Here is a 21,608-nt window from a genome sequence, read left to right on the forward strand (position 1 = left end):
GCACCATTTGGTAAAGTCACTGAGAGGCCATCCGGCTCACATAAGGTGGTAGCTCCAATAGACATCAACAAGTCTCTTCCCATCAAATTCGCAGGTGTTCGGGGTGAATGAACGTAGGAATGACAGCCGTTGACTTTCATGTGAAGCATTGGGTCTGCCTTACCACTGCTTCCCGAGCCTCGGGCACTTCTATTCAGAGTGTGGAGGATCCCACGGACCGTAATAATCATCTCCGCCCTGGTAATATTGTCCAGGTGACTGAGCCGGCTGCTAAGGGTGCCATGGTCTGCCAGTGCCTCGTCCTCCTCCATGCGTAGGCCACTGTTGCTGTGGTGGGCCTTTCTGCTGTGCTTGGGGTTGCCGCAGGAACAATCCTAAGAATCAAACATCTGTGGACCCAGTCATTTCCCTGCTGAAGACTTAAAAAATAAGGTTGCAGAATTTTTGTGCGGTAAAATAACAGGTCTTCTGCATACAACCTTTTTCGGGATCCCTTATTCCCTTGTTTTCATACGAATGTTTTCCTTTATCTCAAAACGACTGTTCTGGAATTCCCAATCACCGATTCCAGATATATAATCACGGAAATGTTCCATGAACAAATACTCGTGTTATATAAATCACATTTCTATTGTGACTTTTGCTCTAAATAATAAGTTTGCAGAATTTTTGTACGGTAAAGTAACAGGTCTTCTGCATACAACCTTTCGGAATCCATAGATCACGTTCCTATTGTGACTTCTCCATTATTTAAAAAATCCAATAGCAGAATTTGACGGTTAAGTAACAGGTATTCTGCTTACCTTTTAGTTGATCTCAGGCGCCTGTCAGAGAAGTCTCCATAGAAAGATGCCGGGTGTCTCAAACCCAGACCACCCTTATAAATATCACGTCCCCAACGTGCTTCGAAGTTCGCACCTCCGGCGGGGTGTCCCAGGCTACCCCATTCCTTAATCCAACGTCCCCGACGTGTCACGTTCCAAACATTTTCCTAATAAATATCACATCCCCCGACGTGCTTCGAAGTCCGCGACTCCGGCATTAACCATTAACCGACCCCTATATGTTTACGCAGCCTCTCTCCCCTCGACTCACGGACAGGGTCACCAAAATTGTTAGACGACAAGTTTTAGCACCTAACCCTAATTCCTTAACTCAGTCTTATCCCGTCTAACAATTGTGCGTGTTCAGCATCGGGGGAGACAGACCAGGGTAGAGCGAGTTAATCCACAGATGATTTATTCCTGATAAATTGATCCTTACAGAGCTCCGGGTCCCCCTCCCAAATATAAACCAGCTGAGCGTCGCCGTGCACAGTTGAGGATGAGAAAAGACAAAAGTCCAAACCTGAGTTTGCCCAGTTATAGTAATACAAAAATGAATATTCATTCGCTGATTCTAATGAGATGCGGACTGGTCCACGACGGTCTTGAGGGGTATCCCCCCTGGGAATTTCCACTGTACATTTGTCTCCGTAACTGCTGGCCCTGGAATCCACATTTTCTAGGTCCCTGTCTCCGCTGTCCTTTGAAGTCCACATCATCTGTCTAGCGCCTTGTCTCTGCTGTCCTTTGGAGCCCACACCATCTGTCTTCTTATCAGTGTGAAATCAACCTCAAGGAAGAATCTCAGACAGAGAGCCTTTGTTCATTGTAATCGAGTTAAGAACAAGAGTTTTAATCCTACAGTGGTAATATATCAAAATGAAACAGCTACAATAAAACGAATGAGTAAAATATGTCATATTCTTCAAAACCTAAACTTAAACGTCGACGTTAGACATTCACGTTAGCTGAGTTAGCTTTAGCGTCGTGCGCAAATACAGTCAATGTCGTGACTGGCTGCGTAGCGTGATTGCGTCGTAACCAATGATTAGCGGAACAAGTTTTTGTAAGTGGAACGCTTTGAAACAAAACTAAAATGTGTTTGAATGAAACCAGGAAGAAATTGATTAAAAATATTTTTTTCACAATTTGTAAAGGGATTTTTACACTTTTTTTTTAAACGAACTAAGGGAGGAAAGAGAAATTTAAAAACTAGTTTATACTGGCATTGACCAGGTTCCATGTTCGGACTGAACGCCATTTTCTCGGGACGTGGGATGATCTTTGATTCAGGGGGAAAGGGGCAGTGACTACAAAACCTCCTAGGGGTCTTTGAGGAGGTCTTTGACCAGGTACGGCTCTTTTTCGCGTAGGAGTTCCATGAAGACGTCCTTGGCGGTGTCGCCCGATTTCAGAGCCAACTGGTAGATCTTCCTCATCTTGTTCTGGTTGCCCGCCGTCTGGCTGATCTCTTCGTAGGTTTCTTCCAGGAGGACTTCCTGGTCCAGCAGCGCGTCCAGAATGGGATCGATGTTGGTCGCGCGCTGGATCAGCTGCAATCTGTGCTTGTCCACAAAGTGCTTCCCGGACGCTGCGGACGGACCATTGTCAAAAAATAAAACCAGAAAAAAATCTATACAAACACGTACAGTTTTTGTTACAGAATTCCATAAATACTTTGTGTGTGTGTGTGTGTGTGTGTGTGTGCTTACAGTTGGAGGATTTTCGGGCATTGGCAAATCCAAGTTGCCCCACCCCTGGAAAGAGAAAGTGTTTTTTCTTATCAAGGAGCTTGTAAAATGTGCCATGTTGTACTCTGAACTATGAAGGCGAGGCCTTTCCAAGTAAAAGGTAGACGACAGAGACTCACCTTGGCCGTCCGATGCGTTCGAGGTCATCTGGGTAATCTGAGAATCTATAGACGGAAACAGTTTGGGGTTCAGTCCGGGTGGGTGTTGCGCTCGTTAGTGACATTGAGAAGCAAAACGTCTTTTGACGGTCATAGACGTCCAATTCGGTACTCGCATGATTCGCCGACGGACGTTTGGCCGACGGACAGGTCGCCGAATGGACGTTTCGCCGTACGGACGTTTCGCCGAACGGCCGTTCCGCCGAATGAACGTTTAGCCGAACATACCAGGTCCAGGAAGGTTCTTAAATGCTGTTTTAGGCTGGATTTGACCCGATTGCTGTCATCTTACGGCTCGGTTCTGCTACATCTGCCCGTCCAAGAGTGCTTATTCCCGGGCTGCCATTGACGGTAGACTAATAAATTGAAAGTGATGAGCGGCAAAGGGAAATTAATCATTGATTTTTACTATAATTTGGACAACGCCGGCGGCGGGCCGGATTAAAAATCTTAACGGGCCGTATATGGCCCGCGGGCCAAGGTTGAAAAACTTGTACACACACGATCCGGGGGCGGGGCGAGCGCGCGAATCCCGTTCCGGCGAAACGTCTGTTCGGCCAACCGGACGGTCGGCGAAACGTCCATTCGGCGAACTGTCCGTCGGCCAAACGTCCGTTCGGCCAAACGTCCATTCGGTGAACCATCCGGTCACGGTCCAATTCATTTCAACGGGGGTTTAAAATGGATTGGACTTAGCGGGACATGCTTTGCCAGAACAAAATTATATTTTGCAAAATTCAGGTGGGATTTGCAAAACAGACTTTAAAAGAGTACTCACGTTGGTCAGGAGTTTCATTCAATGGCTTTTCGTCGATTGGAGCAATTTGGGCATCTGCGAAAAAAAAATTAAATTAAAAAATTGGAAATGGAAGCACTGTACGTTTGTCACGTTTTGTTGGGCTTGAAGGATGGGTGCATTTTCCTTGTGCGTCTTGTCCGCGTAATTGTTTACGAGTGTCACCTGCAGAATACTCCCACCCAGACACGGGGTTTAAATATACAGACGGTGGTTGATGACAATCACACGGTGTGCTTTTTAAAGAAGCCAAATTGTAGTTTAGGATGTTGTTTTGCACCCCTTCACTCCCAAAAAGCCATTAAAATGAAATAGATAGGAAACAACTCACTTTTCTTGGGAAATGCATTCAATAACAATTTGTAGATTCGAGGAAGTGCGGCATCTGAAAAAAAAAATGTTAAAAAAAATCTGACAATCAAGCAGAGCGCCCCCTTTTTTAATGTGTGCTTTAGTTTGAATTCATTCATAATTATTTAAATTTAAAAAAAATATGCGGTGTGGTAACAGTGACTTAAAACATAGATGTTACAGTCATTCATTTTTGGAACCGATTATCCTCACAGGGGTCGCGGGGGGTGTTGGAGCCTATCCCAGCTGTCTCTAGGCCACAGGCGGGGGACACCCCGAATCATGCACACTCACACCCATACCTAGGGCAATTTAGAGTGTTAGCCAGCTAGCCTAGCATGCAGGATTTTGGCATGTGGAGAACAGGAGAACATGCAACTGTCGCTGTCCGAGTTCGTTTGGCTGTCGCTGACATTGCAATCTTCGGTTGTCCTTTTCGGTACTGCGGAGACGACTGCAAAGGACAATTGGGGATGGGTTTTTTTCTTGCACGTATATTCATGTTGATTGAAATTTTTTTTGGAAGTAGAATTTTTGGTAAGTAGAATCTCATTTCTAAATGCCCTAACCCAGTCATGGGCAAACTGCGGCCCACGGGCCATATCCGGCCCGTTAGGCTTTTTAATCCGGCCCGCCGACGTTGTCCAAATTCTAGTAAAAGTCAATGACCTCATTCCCTTTCCCATGCAATACTCTCGTTTACCCAATAGATGGCGCACTAACTCCAGATTTTGACGCACTGGCAAAAAAGGGAGAACAACACGGTTCCCACTGAAATGTGTTTCTCTACTGTGTTAAAAATAGCAACTTGCACATGTACGCACAGCAGCAGTACAGTAGCTTAATTAACATGCCGCTCATCACTCTCAATTTAAAGACTGCTTTCTTTTCTTGAATAATAATATGTTCTTAATGTTGAAAGTAAATTTGAAATTAAATTTTCACCTTCAATTGTGTCTTTTTTCTTATATTTCAATCCCCAGGTTGGATAAATTACATTGCGTGTCCAAATGCTCCTGGCCTGGCCCCTCTGTCAAATTTTAGTATCCATTCTGGCCCGCAAGTCAAAAAGTTTGCCCACCCCTGCCCTAACCTGATCCAAAGTTCTCAATATTACCCGCTATACTCTTTAAAAATGATAAAACTATACCAATATAGTTTGCAAGACAGACTAAAAAAAGAAGAAATCTATTAAGCCATTAAAATGAAAAAGACGCGCAAGGATCGTTTTCCATTTGGCAAACGTTTGGCAGCTCAGAAAACAAACGTAAACAAGCACGTAAACACACAACATAACAACTTAAAATGATGTTACGTTGGGTGAAATATCCACCCAACGCGTTCATTACCATCGACAGGTTTCTCTTTTTCGTGGGTAATCTCCTGAGTTGGGTGTTTTGCCGCCGTGCAATCGTCTTTGCCTGTGTTTTCGTTGCTGCTCATCTCCGGGGGTTTCTCAGGGGACTCGCGTCCATCGCAGCTGACCCCGGGCAATAGGCGCGGTGAATCCTGGACTGGTCCCTGGTCAACTGCGGGGCATGCTTTGCCAAGAACAAAATGATATTTAGCAAAATTCAGGTGGGATAGGCACCAGCATCGCCCACCACCCTCGCGCTCCTTTCTGTTTTCCCGCCATCAAAGTACCCACGCTTCCATTTTTTTTCTTGCCGCTACTCTGTCGGTCGCCGGATCGCTGGACTCGATTGTAACGGAATCGAAAAGTAACGGAAAGGAAAAAAACTCACGTTTGTCAGGAGTTGGATTTGGCTCTTAATTAAAGAAAACTAGCTTTTGGAGGACAAGAGAATATTAATACTGTTTTTGAATGGTTGGTTTGTTCGAAATACTTTAACATAAAAAATTGGCTGGTTAAAGAAAAAGGGATGAGAAAATGTACCATATTATGGCATATGGGTGAAAATTTGTGGGTCCTTTATTAACATTGAAATTTGTAATTAGGAAATGCCTGGTAGAAGGTTGGTTTCTCTAATTTAATTATTGTAGGTTTTTATTGTAGGTTATCACAATTGATCAACTACAGAAATTAGCTCTTATCTTAAGTAATCATTGTGAGGTGATTTGCAAATTAGATCTGAAGAATTAAGAATTATTTGGTTGTTAATGATATCAAACATGAAATAAAAAAATGCAAAAGTGGCATTCGTCCAAATTATTAGGTAAATTGTAACTGGCTGGTTTAGATAAAATAATTGGTTTATAATAGGCATAGTTTCCCTAGGACTGAAAAAACATGGAGTGTTTTTCAAGTGCACAAAAGACATTCCCTGTTTGTCCTGAGCGGGGGAAATATGCTTTGGCGTGGGTCATGTTGATGACTATCAGGATATTACGGATTGGATAAGATTATTATTATTAGATCGATTCTCTCTTGGAAGAAATGCGTCAATGTCTTTCTTATCTTAAGGTGTATCTGGAGATTGGTGAACCTATCATATACCAATTTTGTTTGCAAAACAGACTAAAAAAAAGAAGTCTATTGATTAAGCCATTAAAATGAAAAAGACGCGCAAGGATCGTTAGGCAGCTCAGAAAACAAACGTAAACAAGCACGTAAACAGACAACATAACAACTTAAAATGATGTCACGTTGGGTGAAATATCCATCCAATGCGTTCATTACCGTCGACAGGTTTCTCTTTTTCGTGGGTAATCTCCTGAGTTGGGTGTTTTGCCATCGTGCAATCGTCTTTGCCTGTGTTTTCGTTGCTGCTCATCTCCGGGGGTTTCTCAGGGGACTCGCGTCCATCGCAGCTGACCCCGGGCAATAGGCCCGGTGCATCCTGGACTGGTCCCTGGTCAACTGCGGGACATGCTTTGCCAAGAACAAAATGATATTTAGCAAAATTCAGGTGGGATAGGCTCCAGCACCCGCCACCACCCTCGCGCTCCTTTCTGTTTTCCCGCCGTCAAAGCACCAACGCTTCTATTTTCTTTCTCGCCGCTACTCTAGTGGTCGCCGGATCGCTGGACTCGATTGTAACGGAATCGAAAAGTAACGGAAAGGAAAAATACTCACGTTGGTCAGGAGTTTCATTCAATGGCTTTTCATCAATTGGAGCAATTTGGGCATCTGCGGAAAAAAATAAAAATAAAAAATTGGAAATGGAAGCACTGTACGTTTGGCACGTTTTGTTGGGCTTGAAGGATGGGTGCGTTTTCCTTGTGCGTCTTGTCCGCGTAATTGTTTACGAGTGTCACCTGCGGAATACTCCCACCCAGACACGGGGTTTAAATATACAGACGGTGGTTGATGACAATCACAAACACCTGGGTCACACAAGGGAAGGGAAGCCAGGAGGGACTCATCAGGTGACCATCATGAACAATCAGGCGGACAGGACACACAAGGAAAACACAGCCATCCACCAAACCAACCCCAACAAAACGGGACAACATTTAAGCGATGTACTGTCCCAACAATCGGATTGAAAAGGTTTTCAGGGGTGTCGAGGGTGGTGAAAAATAGGAAAAATGTGTATTTTACCTTTTTCTTCTTCCACCGCGGAAGCGTCCGTCCTTGTATTTTGTCCCCAGACTATCGGTTTGACAGTGGCCCGGCGCGGTCGCCGCTCGCTCGCACGACCTGTCGTTTAAAGAAGCCAAAACGTAGTTTAGGATGTATTGTGAGGGAAAATGACGCGCTAACGGCTAACCACTCAGCCACCGGATTGTGATGGGCGGTGTGTTAATAGCCGTGATACTTTCCCACTTTTTCAAATGAGTTGAACAAAAATCATATTTGACGGTCAACAGTTGAAACGCAGGGTTTACCTTCAAAGACGTTTTTGATTTTCTGACTCCCGGTCTTCAACCGCTTAATGATCGCTGATGGAAACAACAACACTTGGATTAAAGTCGCTTCCGGCTTCCCAACGGGATTCAAACGTGTCCACTGACTCCATATTTTCATCATATTTTTGTCAACTTTAGCATCAAGAACGCTAAACGGCATCGATTTACAGTCGGAAAAGTGACACTACGGGAACAAAGTTGTTGTTTTTTTACTAAAAATGTCTATTCCATCTTTCCATTCTTCCCGGACCGGTCGCCGCTCGGTCGCACGACCTGCCGTTTAAAGAAGCCAAATCGTAGTTTAGGAGGTTTTAGGATGTATGGTGACGGAAAATGACAGGGGTGTCAGACTCGGGTTGGTTCGCGGGCCGCGTTAACGTCAACTCAATTTCATGTGGGACGGACCATTTTAGATATAATATTTAGATTTGTTTTTATTTATAAATGGAGTAAAAGAACTGGATTAAAAGCCCTGAATATTCAGTTTTTTATAGATCTAAAACAATGTTTATTTGTGCTTTTTTTAAATATATTTTTAGATTTTACAAAATGATTTCTGAACTAAAAACATAGAAAAAATGGATTAAAAAATGACAATGATTGATTTAAAAGGGGGAAAATCAGGAAATTTCATCATTTTAATTTGATCTTAAAACAGAAAGTCAGCACTCATGATTGACTTTCCCGGGCCACACAAAATGATGCGGTGGGCCTAGATTTGGCCCCCAGGCCAGCACTTTGACACGTGGGTTAGATGCTTAAATATGAAAACACACATCTTCACATTATTTTAGCCTTTTTTATATATTTTTAGATTTTACAAAATGAATTTTGAACTAAAAAAACTGATTTAAAATGACAATTATTGATTTAAAAGGGGGAAAATCAGGATTAATTTAATATACATCTATAACTATCATTTGAATTTGAACAAAACAAAACAAAACAAAGCAAAGCAAAGCAAACCAAACAAAAAAAATAGATTAAACCAAAACATCCACACTCACACATACTCACACACACACACTCACACACACACTCACACTCACACACACACTCACACACACACACACACTCACACACACTCACACACACTCACACACACTCACACACACTCACACACACTCACACACACTCACACACACTCACACACTCACACACACTCACACACTCACACACTCACACACTCACACACTCACACACACTCACACACTCACACACACTCACACACACTCACACACACTCACACACACTCACACACTACAAAGCAAAAGTAATCGAGTAAGCATTTCCAGATCCCCATGCAAAAAATATGTTACACAGTTCCACAAATACTTTGTGCGTGTGTGTGTGTGTGTGTGTGTGTGTGTGTGTGTGTGTTTGTGTGTGTGTGCTTACAGTTGGAGGATTTTCGGTTATTGCCAAGTTGCCCCGCTCCTTGAAACAGAAAGTGTTTTTATCTAATCAAGGAGCTTGTAAAATGCGCCATGTTGTCCTCTGAACTATGAAGGCGAGGCCTTTCAAAGTAAAAGGTAGACGACAGAGACTCACCTTGGCCGTCCGATGCGTTCGAGGTCATCTGGGCAATCTGAGAATCTATAGACGGAAACAGTTTGGGGTTCAGTCCCGGTGGGTGTTGCGCTCGTTAGTGACATTGAGAGCCAAAACGTATTTTGACGGTCATAGACGTCTAATTCATTTCAACGGGGGGTTAAAATGCAAATTCTGAGAAGACACTTAACTCCAATTGATGGATTTCTTTTAATTTATTTCTAGTTTTGTAAAATTACTTATAAAAATGTTTTTATTTTATTCGAATTTTTTTCATCATTTTACATATTTAAGAAACCAACTGTTTTGATAATAAATGCATTAAATCATTCATTTATTTATTCTTGTTTTTATATATTTTGTACTACTCATACTTTTTAATATGTATTTTTTTTAATGAAAGTTTTTTATGGAGACTTCAAAATATTCATTTTATTTAAAATGATGTATTTTTTTTCCAATTTCCCATAACAACATCGCAACACTAATTTACATTTATATTTTTGTAATACTCCTCTTGTTCTTTATTCTTATTTATTTAATATACTTTTTTACATTAAAAAAATTCTAAATACTTTTTAACTGATGCCTCAAATAATTAATTTTATTTAAAATGATTTCCCATTCCGTAATGAAAGGGTTAAAACATAAGAAAACTATATATATATATATATATATATATAAAACAATAAAAATGTAAATAATACATCGTTAAATCTCATTATAATGACAATAAAAGCATTCAATTTAATTCAATTCAATTCAAAAAGGGCCAAAAATGGAATTACTCCGAAATCCGATTAGTTTGACTTAAAAAAAAAACCAATTTCAACAGAAATCGGCGGCGATTTACCAAGATTTTTGGCGTCTTGGTTGCACATAATGCTCCTCAGAATATCGGAGGTCAGGATAGGAGCTTCGTCCTCGGTGAATTGTTTCACCAAGACGTTGGCCAACTCCATATAATCCTTCTTCTCCACTTTGCTCTGCGGAACTCTGTAGGAGTAGCTAAGCCAAAAACGAAATCGAGCTAAATCCAACTTGGACAAATTGGCCAGGGACACTGCGATCAGCGACTCGGTGTTCATCTCTCAAGCGTTGAAGAAATCGAAAGGTGGAAATCGTAAACCCAATGTTTTTCCGCTTTACACTAAGGGGCATTTATTACCCGCGGAAACAGCAAATAAAAAATTAAACCGTACTTGTTTACGTAAAGTGGACATAAAACTAGATGCATTTGTTAACAAAGTTACTTTGTCGCACGAATCCGCTAGAATTTGATGCAAAACGCGGTCCATAATCTTGTACGGAAAAGTTGATTGACAGATTTACGAGTTACTGTGAACGCGTCACCACACGGTGATCACTTTTAGTCGCGTCGTCGATATTAACTTATTTTTTTGTCATTAAAGCGACACGGATTTTGTTTTATTAATTTGGATGGTTTAAATTGTTATTTAATATTGGCCCGAAGCAGAAGTGACGAGTAAAATGAAGTATCTGTAGTTTGATTAACGATAAAACCTTGTTTTTGGCGACAGCGAAGGTCACGTGACCAGAGATAACATTGCCTTTTTAACTCTTTAATGCACGAATTATGTTATATTTTTGGGTGGCTTGAACCTATTTAACATATTTATCGGAAGCTAAAGTGAGTTTTAGCAAACACATTAACCAACAACAACAAAAAAGTTGAAACAATTGACTTAGTAGGCATTATAAACTTACATAAATGTCTGTTTATAGACATTTTATTGACATCAAACAAACATAAGAATCATTAGTTTATCCATTGTAGTTAGACAGCAGAGGTAGACCTGAGTATTGAGTTTATAAAAATATAATAGATGCACAAAACTCCACCATATCAACATTATTTACAAATTATTTGGGTCTAAAGAAACAAGGCTAAATGCTACTGAGTATTAGGGCCATACATTTCTACAAAAAAAAAATGAAAAGGTGCTGTAAACACAAATTAAAAATGAATAAGTAAAGCGTGCTTAACAAATTTGACCGAATAATCAAAAAAAAAAAATAATGAGTCGATTAAATAAGGCTTTAAAAACGCCAACTGTCAATCATATTAGCGTTGATGCTATTGCGATTAGCATATGTCCACACAATCGTGTCATTATCTTGATTTATAGCAAAATGGGGCACTTTTTTATATTTAAAAAAATGTTTTTAATGTAAGGTTATACTTATTCCCTTTTTTTTGTTTTTCATGAGTGAAAAATTCAACAATTTGTCCCAATGTATATTTTGATATGAATTATTGGTGTGTATTTTTTTTAAACACATAAAATGGCAATTTTGTCTCATCAAAGTAAATGAAAAAGTACATATTGTACAAAAAATCCAAATAGTTTATGCATCATTGTGACTTGTATTCCTTTCATTCATTAATTTCAGATGGGATCGAACCCCCGACCACAGAACTGCGAGGCGCTAACCTCTCATTCCTTCAAAATTGGATTTTTTAAAGTGAATTTTCCTTAAAAAATCCAAATAGCGCTCATAATTATTTTTCAGCTGGGATCGAACCCCCGACCACAGAACGGTGAGGTGCTAACACTCATTCCTTCAAATTTTGAATTTTTAAAGTGAATTTTCCTTTAAAAAATCCAAATACCTCTCTTTAAAAAAAAAAATCAGCTGGGATCGAACCACCGACCACAGAACTGCGAGCCGCTAACCACTCAATCCTTAAAATGTTGAATTTTTAAAGTGAATTTTCCTTAAAAAATCCAAATAACTCTCATAAAAAAAAATTCGAGCTGGGATCGAACCCCCGACCACAGAACTGTGAGGCGCTAACCACTCATTCCTTCAAAATTTGAATTTTTTAAAGTGAATTTTCCTTTAAAAAATCCAAATAACTCATAATTTTTTTTCCAGCTGGGATCGAACCCCCGACCACAGAACTGCGAGGCACTAACCACTCATTCCTTCAAAATTGGATTTTTTTAAAGTGAATTTTCCTTAAAAAATCCAAATTACTCATAATTTTTGTTTTTCAGCTGGGATCGAACCCCTGACCACAGAACTGCGAGCCGCTAACCACTCATTCCTTAAAATGTTGAATTTTTAAAGTGAATTTTCCTTTAAAAAATCCAAATAACTCTCATAATTATTTTTTTTAATTTTAGCTGGGATCGAACACCCGACCACAGAACTGCGAGGCACTAACCACTCATTCCTTCAAAATTGGAAATATTTTAAGTGAATTAAATCCAAATAATTCTCATATATATATTTTGTTTTCAGATGGGATCGAACCCCCGACCACAGAACTGTGAGGCGCTAACCACTCATTCCTTAAAATTTTGAATTTTTTAAGTTCATTTTCCTTTAAAAAAAATCCTAATTACTCATATATATTTTTTGTTTTCAGTTTTTTTTCACCGTACTGGTCAAAAAAAGACTTTTGATGGAGTTGCATTTGTTGGCGTTGCATTTTTTGGCATGGCATTTTTTGGCGTTGCATTTTTTTGGCGCTTGCGCCGTCACCGTGGCCTCGAACTTGACATGGCGATTTGAACGCGATCGTCGCTTATTGTGCAAAAACACGATATAACTCACGTAGTACTGCCCTTTTCAGGTACTTTTCCATTTTTTCCCACAATTTTTACGCCCACCGCTCGCCGTTGTAGTCGGATGCCGACGACTCGGCGGTGGCGTTGGCGTTGGCGGGCAAAATGTTCAGACTGCTGAGCACCTCCTGCGCCGTCTTACCCAGCATGCCTTGCATGTCGCAGACAAAACGGTAGACGTAGCGCTTGCCCGCCGTTTTGTGGATGATGTTCTTGTGGTAGTAGTAGCGCAGACCGCGGCTCAATTTTTCGTAGTTCATTTTGGGCTTGTTCTTACACTGGCCCCATCGTTTGGCCACCTGCCCCCAAAGAAAATTGAAAAAAAATCTCAATATGTATCGGCTAATATCGATTAGCATGAGCAGAACCGCCACGTTTAATCGACTCGTCGCCGACCAATCGGTCATCAGATCGACCGATGGTTAGGAAATAGGATTCAAATGGAATATTTGGCACAATTTCATAACTAAGCCATAACTAAATATGCACCTTAATTTTTTCGAATTTTTCAGGTTATGAATTGCAGTAATATTATTCAGTGGATGACAATTCGTATCATATGATTCGCGGGGGTCAAGGGGGTGCTGGAGCCCATCCCAGCCAACTACGGGGGACATCTTGAATCTTCTGTTTTAGGATCAAATTCAAATGAAGAGTATAGATGTATATTACATTTCCTGATTTTCCCCCTTTTCAATCAATAATTGTCATTTTTTAATCCATTTATTATGTGTTTTTAGTTCAAAAATCATTTTGTAAAATCTAAAAATATATTTAAAAAAAAAGCTAAAATAAACATTGTTTTAGATCTATAAAAAACTGAATATTCAGGGATTTTAATCCAGCTCGTTTAATCCATTTATTAAAAAAAATCTAAATATTATATCTAAAATGGTCCGGCCCACATGAAATCGAGTTGACGTTAATGCGGCTTGCGAACCAACCTGAGTCTGACACCCTTGGCCTATGTTTTTTTTTTTAGCTAGTTATCGAAAAAAAAATTGATTCATTTTAAGGACTTATATAGGGACTATATCACTAAGATTGTGGAACCAACGACGCTAATTCAACGTGAAACGCTCCTCTACTTATGAATAAATGTTGTGAAAGAAGCTCTGGAAGTAGAGCTAGCATTAGCATTAGCCTTAGCCCAAGGGTGTCAGACTCGGATTGGTTGGCGGGCCGCATTAACGTCAACTCGGTTTCATGTGGGCCGGACCATTTTAGATATAATATTTAGATATTTTTTTATAAATGGATTAAAAGCCCTGAATATTCCTTTTTTTATAGATCTAAAACAATGTTTATTTGAGCTTTTTTTTTAATATATTTTTTAGATTTTACAAAATGATTTTTGAACTAAAAACACAGAAAAAATGGATTAAAAAAATGACAATTATCGATTTAAAAGGGGGAAAATCTGGAAATTTAATATACATCTATACTCTTGATTTGAATTTGATCCTAAAACAGAAAGTCGCCACTCATGATTGACTTTCCCGGGCCGCACAAAATGATGCGGCGGGCCAGATTTGGCCCCAGGGGCCGCCACTTTGACACCTGTGCCTTAGCCTTACCTCCGTGGGGTCGGACATTTTGAACTCCCAGCCGTCCCCCGTCCAGGAGATGAAAGTGCGGCAGGCCGAGTCCAGGAGAAGCTCCAGCAAGAACTGCCACAATTGGATGGGACCGGAACCTGACCAAAAAAGGGACGGTTAACCCCCGACGACTCTCGACAATTTTTTTTGGGGGGGGGACAAGTCAGGCGATGGCCCACCGGGATAAGCCGACATGGCGGCCGCGTGGCCGTCCCGCTCGTGCCGCGGCGGGTTTTTGCGCTTGGTCACCCGCGGGTAGTAGCGGTCCGACGGCCGGGGGCCGCCGCCGGGGGCGGGCGCTCGTCCGTCCGAGCCGGCCGCCGGGCACTCGGACCAGAAACCTGGCCCGTGGGGGTCCGATTCCGGGTAGAGACGCGAGAAGCCGCTTTCGGACTCGCCCGCGAAAGCTCCGTGAGGGGTCTCCGCCGCCGGGCTGAAGCTATCGCTTTGGGGGGCCAGGTTCACGTAGCTTTGTGGGGGTCCCGCCTCCTGGTAGACGCCCCCTTGTGGCTGCTCCAGCATCAGGGCGTCTAGGGAAAGCAAAGAAATTTAGCAAAATAGCTCCGGGTCACTTTTGGGGGTTTTGTTTTTTTTGGGGACGGCTTTTTCTTCCGTGCCAACCCTCCCACTCCAGAAGTATTGGGCGTCCATCTAGTGATGAACTTTGAATTCACGGCAGAAGGATTTAGAGAGCCAGGTGTGGCTCTGGAGCCGCTGCTTGCTATCTTTGTTAATGGTTCTTTAAAAAAGAAAAAGTATAAAATAACGGAATGATTACTTTTACTATTAATCATATAAATCAGACTTTATAATATTCTACGACATACATAATCAATTAAAAAATTAAATATTATGTTCAATAAAAATTCATGAAAATTTTAAAATTAATTTTTTAAAAGAAGTTTGTTATGAAAATACATTTTAAAAAAGTGACAAATACTTTTAATTTTTTTGTCTTTTTTTTAAAGTTAATTTTGTTTTTAAAAAACAAAATGAAATATTTAATTCATTTTTAATGGGCTCCATCACCCCCAAAACCCTGCACGGAAGATGAATTAATATTTTAAGGTAAAATTAATGTCATATTTTATTTGTGGTAAAAAAAAAAAGACAACATGGATATTATTTTCATAATTGTTTAGGAGGAATCAATATTTTAAAATAACATTTTTAATATTTGTTATTGCAAATTTGAATGCGCTGTTTTCCAATAGCAGGTTTTTCTTTGCTATCAAAAAGCAGTTTGTCTTCACAAGGCAAAAATTTAAAAAATAACATCAATATTTTGTACTCTCCATTTTTTTTCTATTCCAAGTTATTGTTATTGTTACATTTTTCCATAAAAGTCACCTTGTGGATAGGAAGTCCACCAGCTAAACTCTTGAAAGGAGTCCAAGTTGAAGAGGCCCATGTCACTGACATTAACTGTGGACACACAAAAACAAACATTAAATTCATATTTTTTTTGCCCTTGCTTCAAAATATTAAAAATTTGTTGGCCTTTGACCTTTGGGCGGCTCGCCGTAGCAGTTGTCCAGCGGATATTGGGGCGGCGGCGGCGGCAGCGGTGGCGGCGGTGGCTGCGTGGACGCCTTGCTGCTGTCTAACACAAAAGACACATCTTCACCAGGGTAGTCTGGAGATATTAGAGAAAATTATGTATTTTCTACATATTAATCTATTTTTTTCAAATATGAAAGTAATGTTCTGTAGAAGTAAAAAAAGGAGAGACGTTCAGTACTGTGAAAAAAATAGGATGAGCTGGGTTTTCATTCTTTTTGGCTAAGCACGACTGCCCTCTCGCGGTTGGGAGTGAAATTACACCCGAAATAAATGATAAAGGGGAAAGTTTAATAAGAGAAAAAGAGCAATATGGTGGAGGGATTAGTTCATTGAAAATTGTTTTCCATATTAAGTTAAAATTCCGTGGTTGCCATTGACTCATTTATTAGTTTTTTTTTCGTAAAACGCACTTTAAAAAAAGAAATGTTACTAGTTGACGACTGCTTCTTTTTATATGCGTTTTTGTTTCTGTTTCTATTTTAGGCGCTCGGGAAAGTGTCATCAGAATATTAATTTATTCCTAAATTAAGATTTTATCCCATATTTCTTTAGCAGACTGACTCCATAAATCCACCTTGCTTATTAACTTTTTTTTAAGTAAACCAACCATACTGCGAATATGAAACGTTTTGTTGTTATTTGGGCACGAATAATGACCTGCAATGACCAACAGAGGGCAGCAAAGCAACATTGTTTCGTTAGTTGACGATCTGCTCATAACCTTTCTCCTATTTTTTTTTTAATGAAAGCAAAACAATGGCAGCGCCATGATGAAAAAAAAGTATAAGATGAATGTGTTATGCTAGTTAGCAAAAAAAAAGAGACTGTACATGCAAAACACTCATTGACGGTAATAGACGTCCAATCCGAGTATAGTTAAAAAAAATTAAAACCACAAACAAGAGAAGTTATTAGTTTCATATTTGCATAAAAATATCGACACTACTATGTTGCTTTTGTTTTTTTTTCCAAATCAATTAATGAAAAAAAAGTGTACAATCTTTGCCATGTGACTATTTAGATTGATATTTATAGCAAAACGCTCATTTGACGGCAATGGACGTCCAACCCAAGTTAAAAAATACTCAATCTTGACGCATCACTAGCTGAGATTTAGCTGCTTATGTGCTGTGGTAGTTAGCAAAACGATACAAGTTGCTACAATTGCTAAGTTTGGCCATGTTTACCATCCAATCAGCATAGACGTTTCTTTTTCTTTTTTTTAAAGATGAATGGATGAAGGCGAACTAAACTCTTAAAAGTTCCGACCACAAACAAAACGATAATTTGCTAGCTTTATACATGAAAAAAAAAATCATATTTCTGCCAAAGTATCAACGCTACTACTTATGTTCCTTCGAATTTTGATTTTTTTTTTCATTTTTTTCCCCCCCATTTTTTTCCCATTCATTTAAAAAGTACTCAAACTCGGCGCATCACTAGCTGAGATTTAGCCGACGATGTGCTGTGGTAGTTAGCAAAACGATACAACTTGCTACAATTGGCATGTTTGGTCCACAAACAAGACGACAATTTGCTAGCTTTATATTTAAAAAAATATATATATATATATATATTATTAGCATATTTATGCCAGTATCAATGCTACTTATGTTCCTTCTAATTTTGAATTTTTTCCCATTTTTTTACCCATTCATTTAAAAAGTACCCAAACTTGGCGCATCACTAGCTGAGATTTAGCCGACGATGTGCTGTGGTAGTTAGCAAAACGATAATTTGCTAGCTTTATATATTTTTTAAAAATATATTTTTCATATTTCTGCCAAAGTATCAACGCTACATATGTTCCTTCTAATTTTGATTTTTTTCCCAATTTTTTCCCCTTTTTTTCCATTTTTTCCCATTTTTTCCCCATTTTTTCCCATTTTTTTCCTATTTTTTTTTTCCCATTCATTTAAAAAGTACTCAAACTTGGCGCATCACTAGCTGAGATTTAGCCGACGATGTGCTGTGGTAGTTATAAAAATTATATTTTTCATATTTCTGCCAAAGTATCAACGCTACATATGTTCCTTCTAATTTTGAATTTTTTCCCCCATTTTTTTCCCATTCATTTAAAAAACGACTCAAACTTGGCGCATCACTCGCTTAGATTTATGTGCTGTGGTAGTTAGCAAAACGATACAACTTGCTACAATTGGCATGTTTGGCCTTGTTTACCGTCCAATCAGCATAGACTGCACTACATTTTTTTTCAAAGCTGAATGGATGGAGGAAACGAAGGAGGAAGCGCGGAGGAAACACCGGTGGAGGGAGGGTGACAGCGTCGCCATGGAGGGGAGGAGATCGAGGGTGGGGAGGAGATTGGGGGGCTACGCTCTAAATCTGTTGGAGGAGGAAGTCTGGAGGAAAGGATTAGCGAGGGGAGGGTATCTTTAACTTGACCACCCCGATTCAAACGCCAACAAACATGCGTGTCAAGGCCTGGCGGGCCCCAAAAAGCTCTGACAGATGTGATGATGACGACAAAACTATTTCCTGCGTCTTTCAAAGCTGCCAGGAAGTAGCCCACGTCCACCAAAAATCCCTCCCCGAGTTCAATGCGATTCAAATGGACGTCCGTCGCCGTCAATGGCAGACAACAAGTAAAAAAAAAAGCATCCAAAATCAAAAAAAGGAGAAACTCACCAAAAGAAGGAAAGTCGAAACCTGCCGGGACCTCCTGGGTCCTAAAGTCCTCCGAGTAGAAGCCACTTTGGCATACTTCCATCTGTGAGGGAGGAGTGTTCTGATTAGGATTATTATTATTATTATTATTATTTTTTTGAGTATGAAAAGGGCTTTGAGGTGACGTCATACCTTAATTTTGGTTTCCGGCTTGATGGTGGAGTCCCAGTACATGTTTGTTAGGTGACCAGTTGTGAAATGGGAAAAGGCAAGTGAAGGCTTCTCCGTTATAAGAGCCAACCGGACGAGGTGGGCGTGGCCAGCAGAGTCGTGACCAGCACATGGAGTGACGTCACAGACCCCCACCGATAGACCACCAAAACTTTCATTCATGGCTACTTTGATGGTGAGGAGTATAATGAAAAGATTTATTTTGAAGGGGACACTTTTTTTTGCAAAGGTTTAAATTTAGATGGCGCAAGAACGTAGTATAAAGGAATGTGTAAAAAAAAATCATATTTTGGGATGGAGTCATTTCATTTTTTTGTCAATTTGATGAGGGACTTTTAAAAAAATGAAAAGAATTTAGAGTGGAAATGAATACAAATAAAAACTGAAAAGTGAATGTCCAATGAAATAATGAATCATTAAATATACATAAAATAGTAAAATTAACTTCTTGAAAGAAATACTGAAACAAAAAGCTTAAATGGCACTTTTATTCATTTATCTAATTCTGTATTCATTTAATTTAATTAATTTAATGTATTTTTTTTTAATTCCAAAATGGAAAAATAGGTTGGACGTCTATCAACATCAAAGATAGTGAATGATTGTGCACTTATTGTTTTTAAAATTACGTTTACATTTACATTCTGCCTTAAATACAATAGTTTTGCTATTTTAATTGTTTAATGCATTGTTATAATTGCATTAAAACAAGTTGATTAAATGTAATTACCCTCATTGGCTTAAATTTGTTAAAAAAAGAACATGATTTTTAAAAAAATGTCATTTAGTCAACATTACTAATTGATTGGCTGGCTTGGACGGCAATAGACGTCCAATCCGTTTTGACTGGGGGACTGGCAGCGATCTTTTTTTTTCATTTCACGAAAAGCCTAACATTTTCCTATGAACCCGCTTATTGATTGCATTCCCATAACATATATCACTAATTTCTGATATATCGTAATCTTATTTTTTTAATATTATTATTTATGGCTGTGTGTGTTTGTGTGTGCCATTTTTTTAAAAACATCGTAAAAAAACTCCGAGATAAGAAGATATAAATCGCAGCCTTTTAAAAATCTGAGCTGGCTTTTAATGAAGTGCAAGACAAAGGGAAGTGCGTGTGCGTGTGTGTGTGTGTGTATGTCTCTTTAAGAGGCATTTGTCTGAAACAATGGAGCGTAACAGACACACGCGTCTAAACAAGATGAAGAAAAAAGAAGGAAAAAAAAAAAGTCTTGAAATCTCAGCGTGAGTGGCCGCCGCAGATAAGGCCTGCCGAACTGCCCAGCCCGCCTGCTCGGGTCCGCTTGGGCCCTTGTGTAAACAAACAAAAAGTCCCTCCCAAAACACACTCCATCTGGAAAAGTGGGTGAAATCGTGCTTGTCGCTGAGTCGTGAGCTCGTCATTTGGGGGAGTGTGTATACGTGTGTGTATATGTGTGTGTTTGTGTGTGTGTGGGGGGGTTACTTCGGCTTAATGTTACGGCGACGATTTATCACCACTCCCCTGGTATAATATACGCCCGTCCAGCAGGGGGAGCCCCAGTACACACCGCTTGAGCTTGGCTGACTACTTCGTTATTGATTTATTTGTGCACTTCGTAGTGAATGCTTTAAATGTCATTATACTTGTATAATGACGATAAAAGCATTTCTTTTTATTTAAAAATGCACTTTTTATTGATGAAACGCGGGGTTAAAAAGAAATGCAGTACACAAAGGAAAAGGAGAGTTTAAATGCAGTATATAAACGAAAAAGAAAGTTTAAATGCAGTGCACTAACGAAAAAGAAATAAGAGTTTAAAACAGCTAATTATTAAAACAAATAAGACGGTAGTTAACATATAACAGTCTGTAGCACGATAATTAGCATGGATTAGAGATTTAAAATACTTTAAACGAAGATATTTTTTCGAGTTGAACCGGAAATGGCCAAAAATAAACAGGAAGTGACAAACGAAGAAGAAATCAAATAGCAAATGATACAAAATTTACCAGAAGTGACCTGGGAGCAGCCTAAAATAGAAAATGACGTGAAATGAACTCTTTATTCTCGCTCATTGACAACAATAGATGTCCAAAAAAATGAGAATTAAAGAAAAAAAATCAAAAGGGATGTGATTTTTTTTTCTTTAATTGATGTTGCTTATGAAAAATAACCAATGGAACTTAATTAAAGGGATGTATATTGAATATAATTTGGTGAGGGAGTATCTTGGGATGTGATTTTTAATTTAGTGTCCTTCAGGATCGCCGTGCTAAAGTGAGTCAACGGACCGAAGAGAAAAAAAAAAAGTTGCCGGGGAATTTCCTTCATTGTGTCGGACAGGAAAGGCGAGATGGACAAACGCGAGGCATCACCTGGGAAATCAACACGCGTGCACGCAAACATTCAAGTGGGCTATTCTGGGAACAGGCAAAAAAAAAATGGATTTCGCCGCGGCGACCAGTCACTTGCGGCCTTTGATATGCGGCCAGAAATTCCGCCGGGGATGACAATCTTTGTTGTTTTGTTCCCAAAATGGCGTCTTTTCAAGGATGGCTGCTAGGAAAGTTTATGGCTATTAATGGCAGTCAATGGGTTAACTTTAAAAATAACTTTTATAGATTTTTTTTGTTTAGTTCCAGGCATTTGAGTGGTAAGACAAAGTTATCCTGGCCAATTTGATTAAAGTAAAATGTTTTTTGCATTAAAACAATGTAATAAATAGAAATTTTAGTTTTTTTGGTTTAAAAAGTCATGAT

The 21,608-nt window shown here is 39.5% G+C and overlaps 2 protein-coding genes across 3 annotated transcripts; both read right to left on the reverse strand.

The window, feature by feature from the left end:
* Positions 1-1,222: 1,222 nt before the first annotated feature.
* Positions 1,223-11,744, reverse strand: LOC144072652 (uncharacterized). The gene is made up of 12 exons (XM_077597806.1): positions 10,098-11,744; positions 9,245-9,289; positions 9,092-9,130; positions 7,673-7,726; positions 7,386-7,484; positions 6,918-6,971; positions 6,522-6,713; positions 3,861-3,914; positions 3,512-3,565; positions 2,695-2,739; positions 2,537-2,581; positions 1,223-2,415 (listed from the first exon to the last, which is right to left on the reverse strand). The coding sequence occupies exons 1-12, from the start codon at positions 10,330-10,332 to the stop codon at positions 2,147-2,149; spliced, it is 1,185 nt and encodes a 394-aa protein (XP_077453932.1). The 5' UTR covers positions 10,333-11,744; the 3' UTR covers positions 1,223-2,146.
* A 268-nt stretch (positions 11,745-12,012) lies between these two features.
* etsrp (ETS1-related protein) lies at positions 12,013-19,396 on the reverse strand. 2 transcript variants are annotated; one of them, XM_077599021.1, is made up of 7 exons: positions 18,822-19,396; positions 18,651-18,732; positions 15,946-16,041; positions 15,789-15,863; positions 14,618-14,968; positions 14,418-14,536; positions 12,013-13,139 (listed from the first exon to the last, which is right to left on the reverse strand). In XM_077599021.1, exons 1-7 carry the CDS (start codon positions 19,020-19,022, stop codon positions 12,876-12,878), a joined length of 1,188 nt encoding a protein of 395 aa, XP_077455147.1. In that variant the 5' UTR covers positions 19,023-19,396; the 3' UTR covers positions 12,013-12,875. The 2 variants fall into 2 exon arrangements, with proteins under 2 accessions (XP_077455147.1, XP_077455146.1); XM_077599020.1 differs by having other exon boundaries at positions 15,946-16,074.
* Between the last annotated feature and the right edge of the window lie 2,212 nt (positions 19,397-21,608).

Source organism: Stigmatopora argus, chromosome 4 (genome assembly GCF_051989625.1).
Source record: "Stigmatopora argus isolate UIUO_Sarg chromosome 4, RoL_Sarg_1.0, whole genome shotgun sequence".
NCBI classification, from domain to species: domain Eukaryota; kingdom Metazoa; phylum Chordata; class Actinopteri; order Syngnathiformes; family Syngnathidae; genus Stigmatopora; species Stigmatopora argus.

Excerpts from the sequence above, each read along its gene's own strand:
- etsrp (XM_077599020.1), bottom strand. The coding sequence starts at position 19,022 with ATGAATGAAAGTTTTGGTGGTCTATCGGTGGGGGTCTGTGACGTCACT. Across the intron at positions 18,733-18,821 it reads AGCCGGAAACCAAAATTAAG|ATGGAAGTATGCCAAAGTGG; the intron begins GTATGACGTCAC and ends CCTCCCTCACAG. Across the intron at positions 14,969-15,788 it reads GTGGACTTCCTATCCACAAG|ACGCCCTGATGCTGGAGCAG; the intron begins GTGACTTTTATG and ends TGCTTTCCCTAG.
- LOC144072652 (XM_077597806.1), bottom strand. The coding sequence starts at position 10,332 with ATGAACACCGAGTCGCTGATCGCAGTGTCCCTGGCCAATTTGTCCAAG. Across the intron at positions 9,131-9,244 it reads GAACGCATCGGACGGCCAAG|GAGCGGGGCAACTTGGCAAT; the intron begins GTGAGTCTCTGT and ends TTCTGTTTCAAG. Across the intron at positions 7,485-7,672 it reads AATCAAAAACGTCTTTGAAG|GTCGTGCGAGCGAGCGGCGA; the intron begins GTAAACCCTGCG and ends TTTAAACGACAG.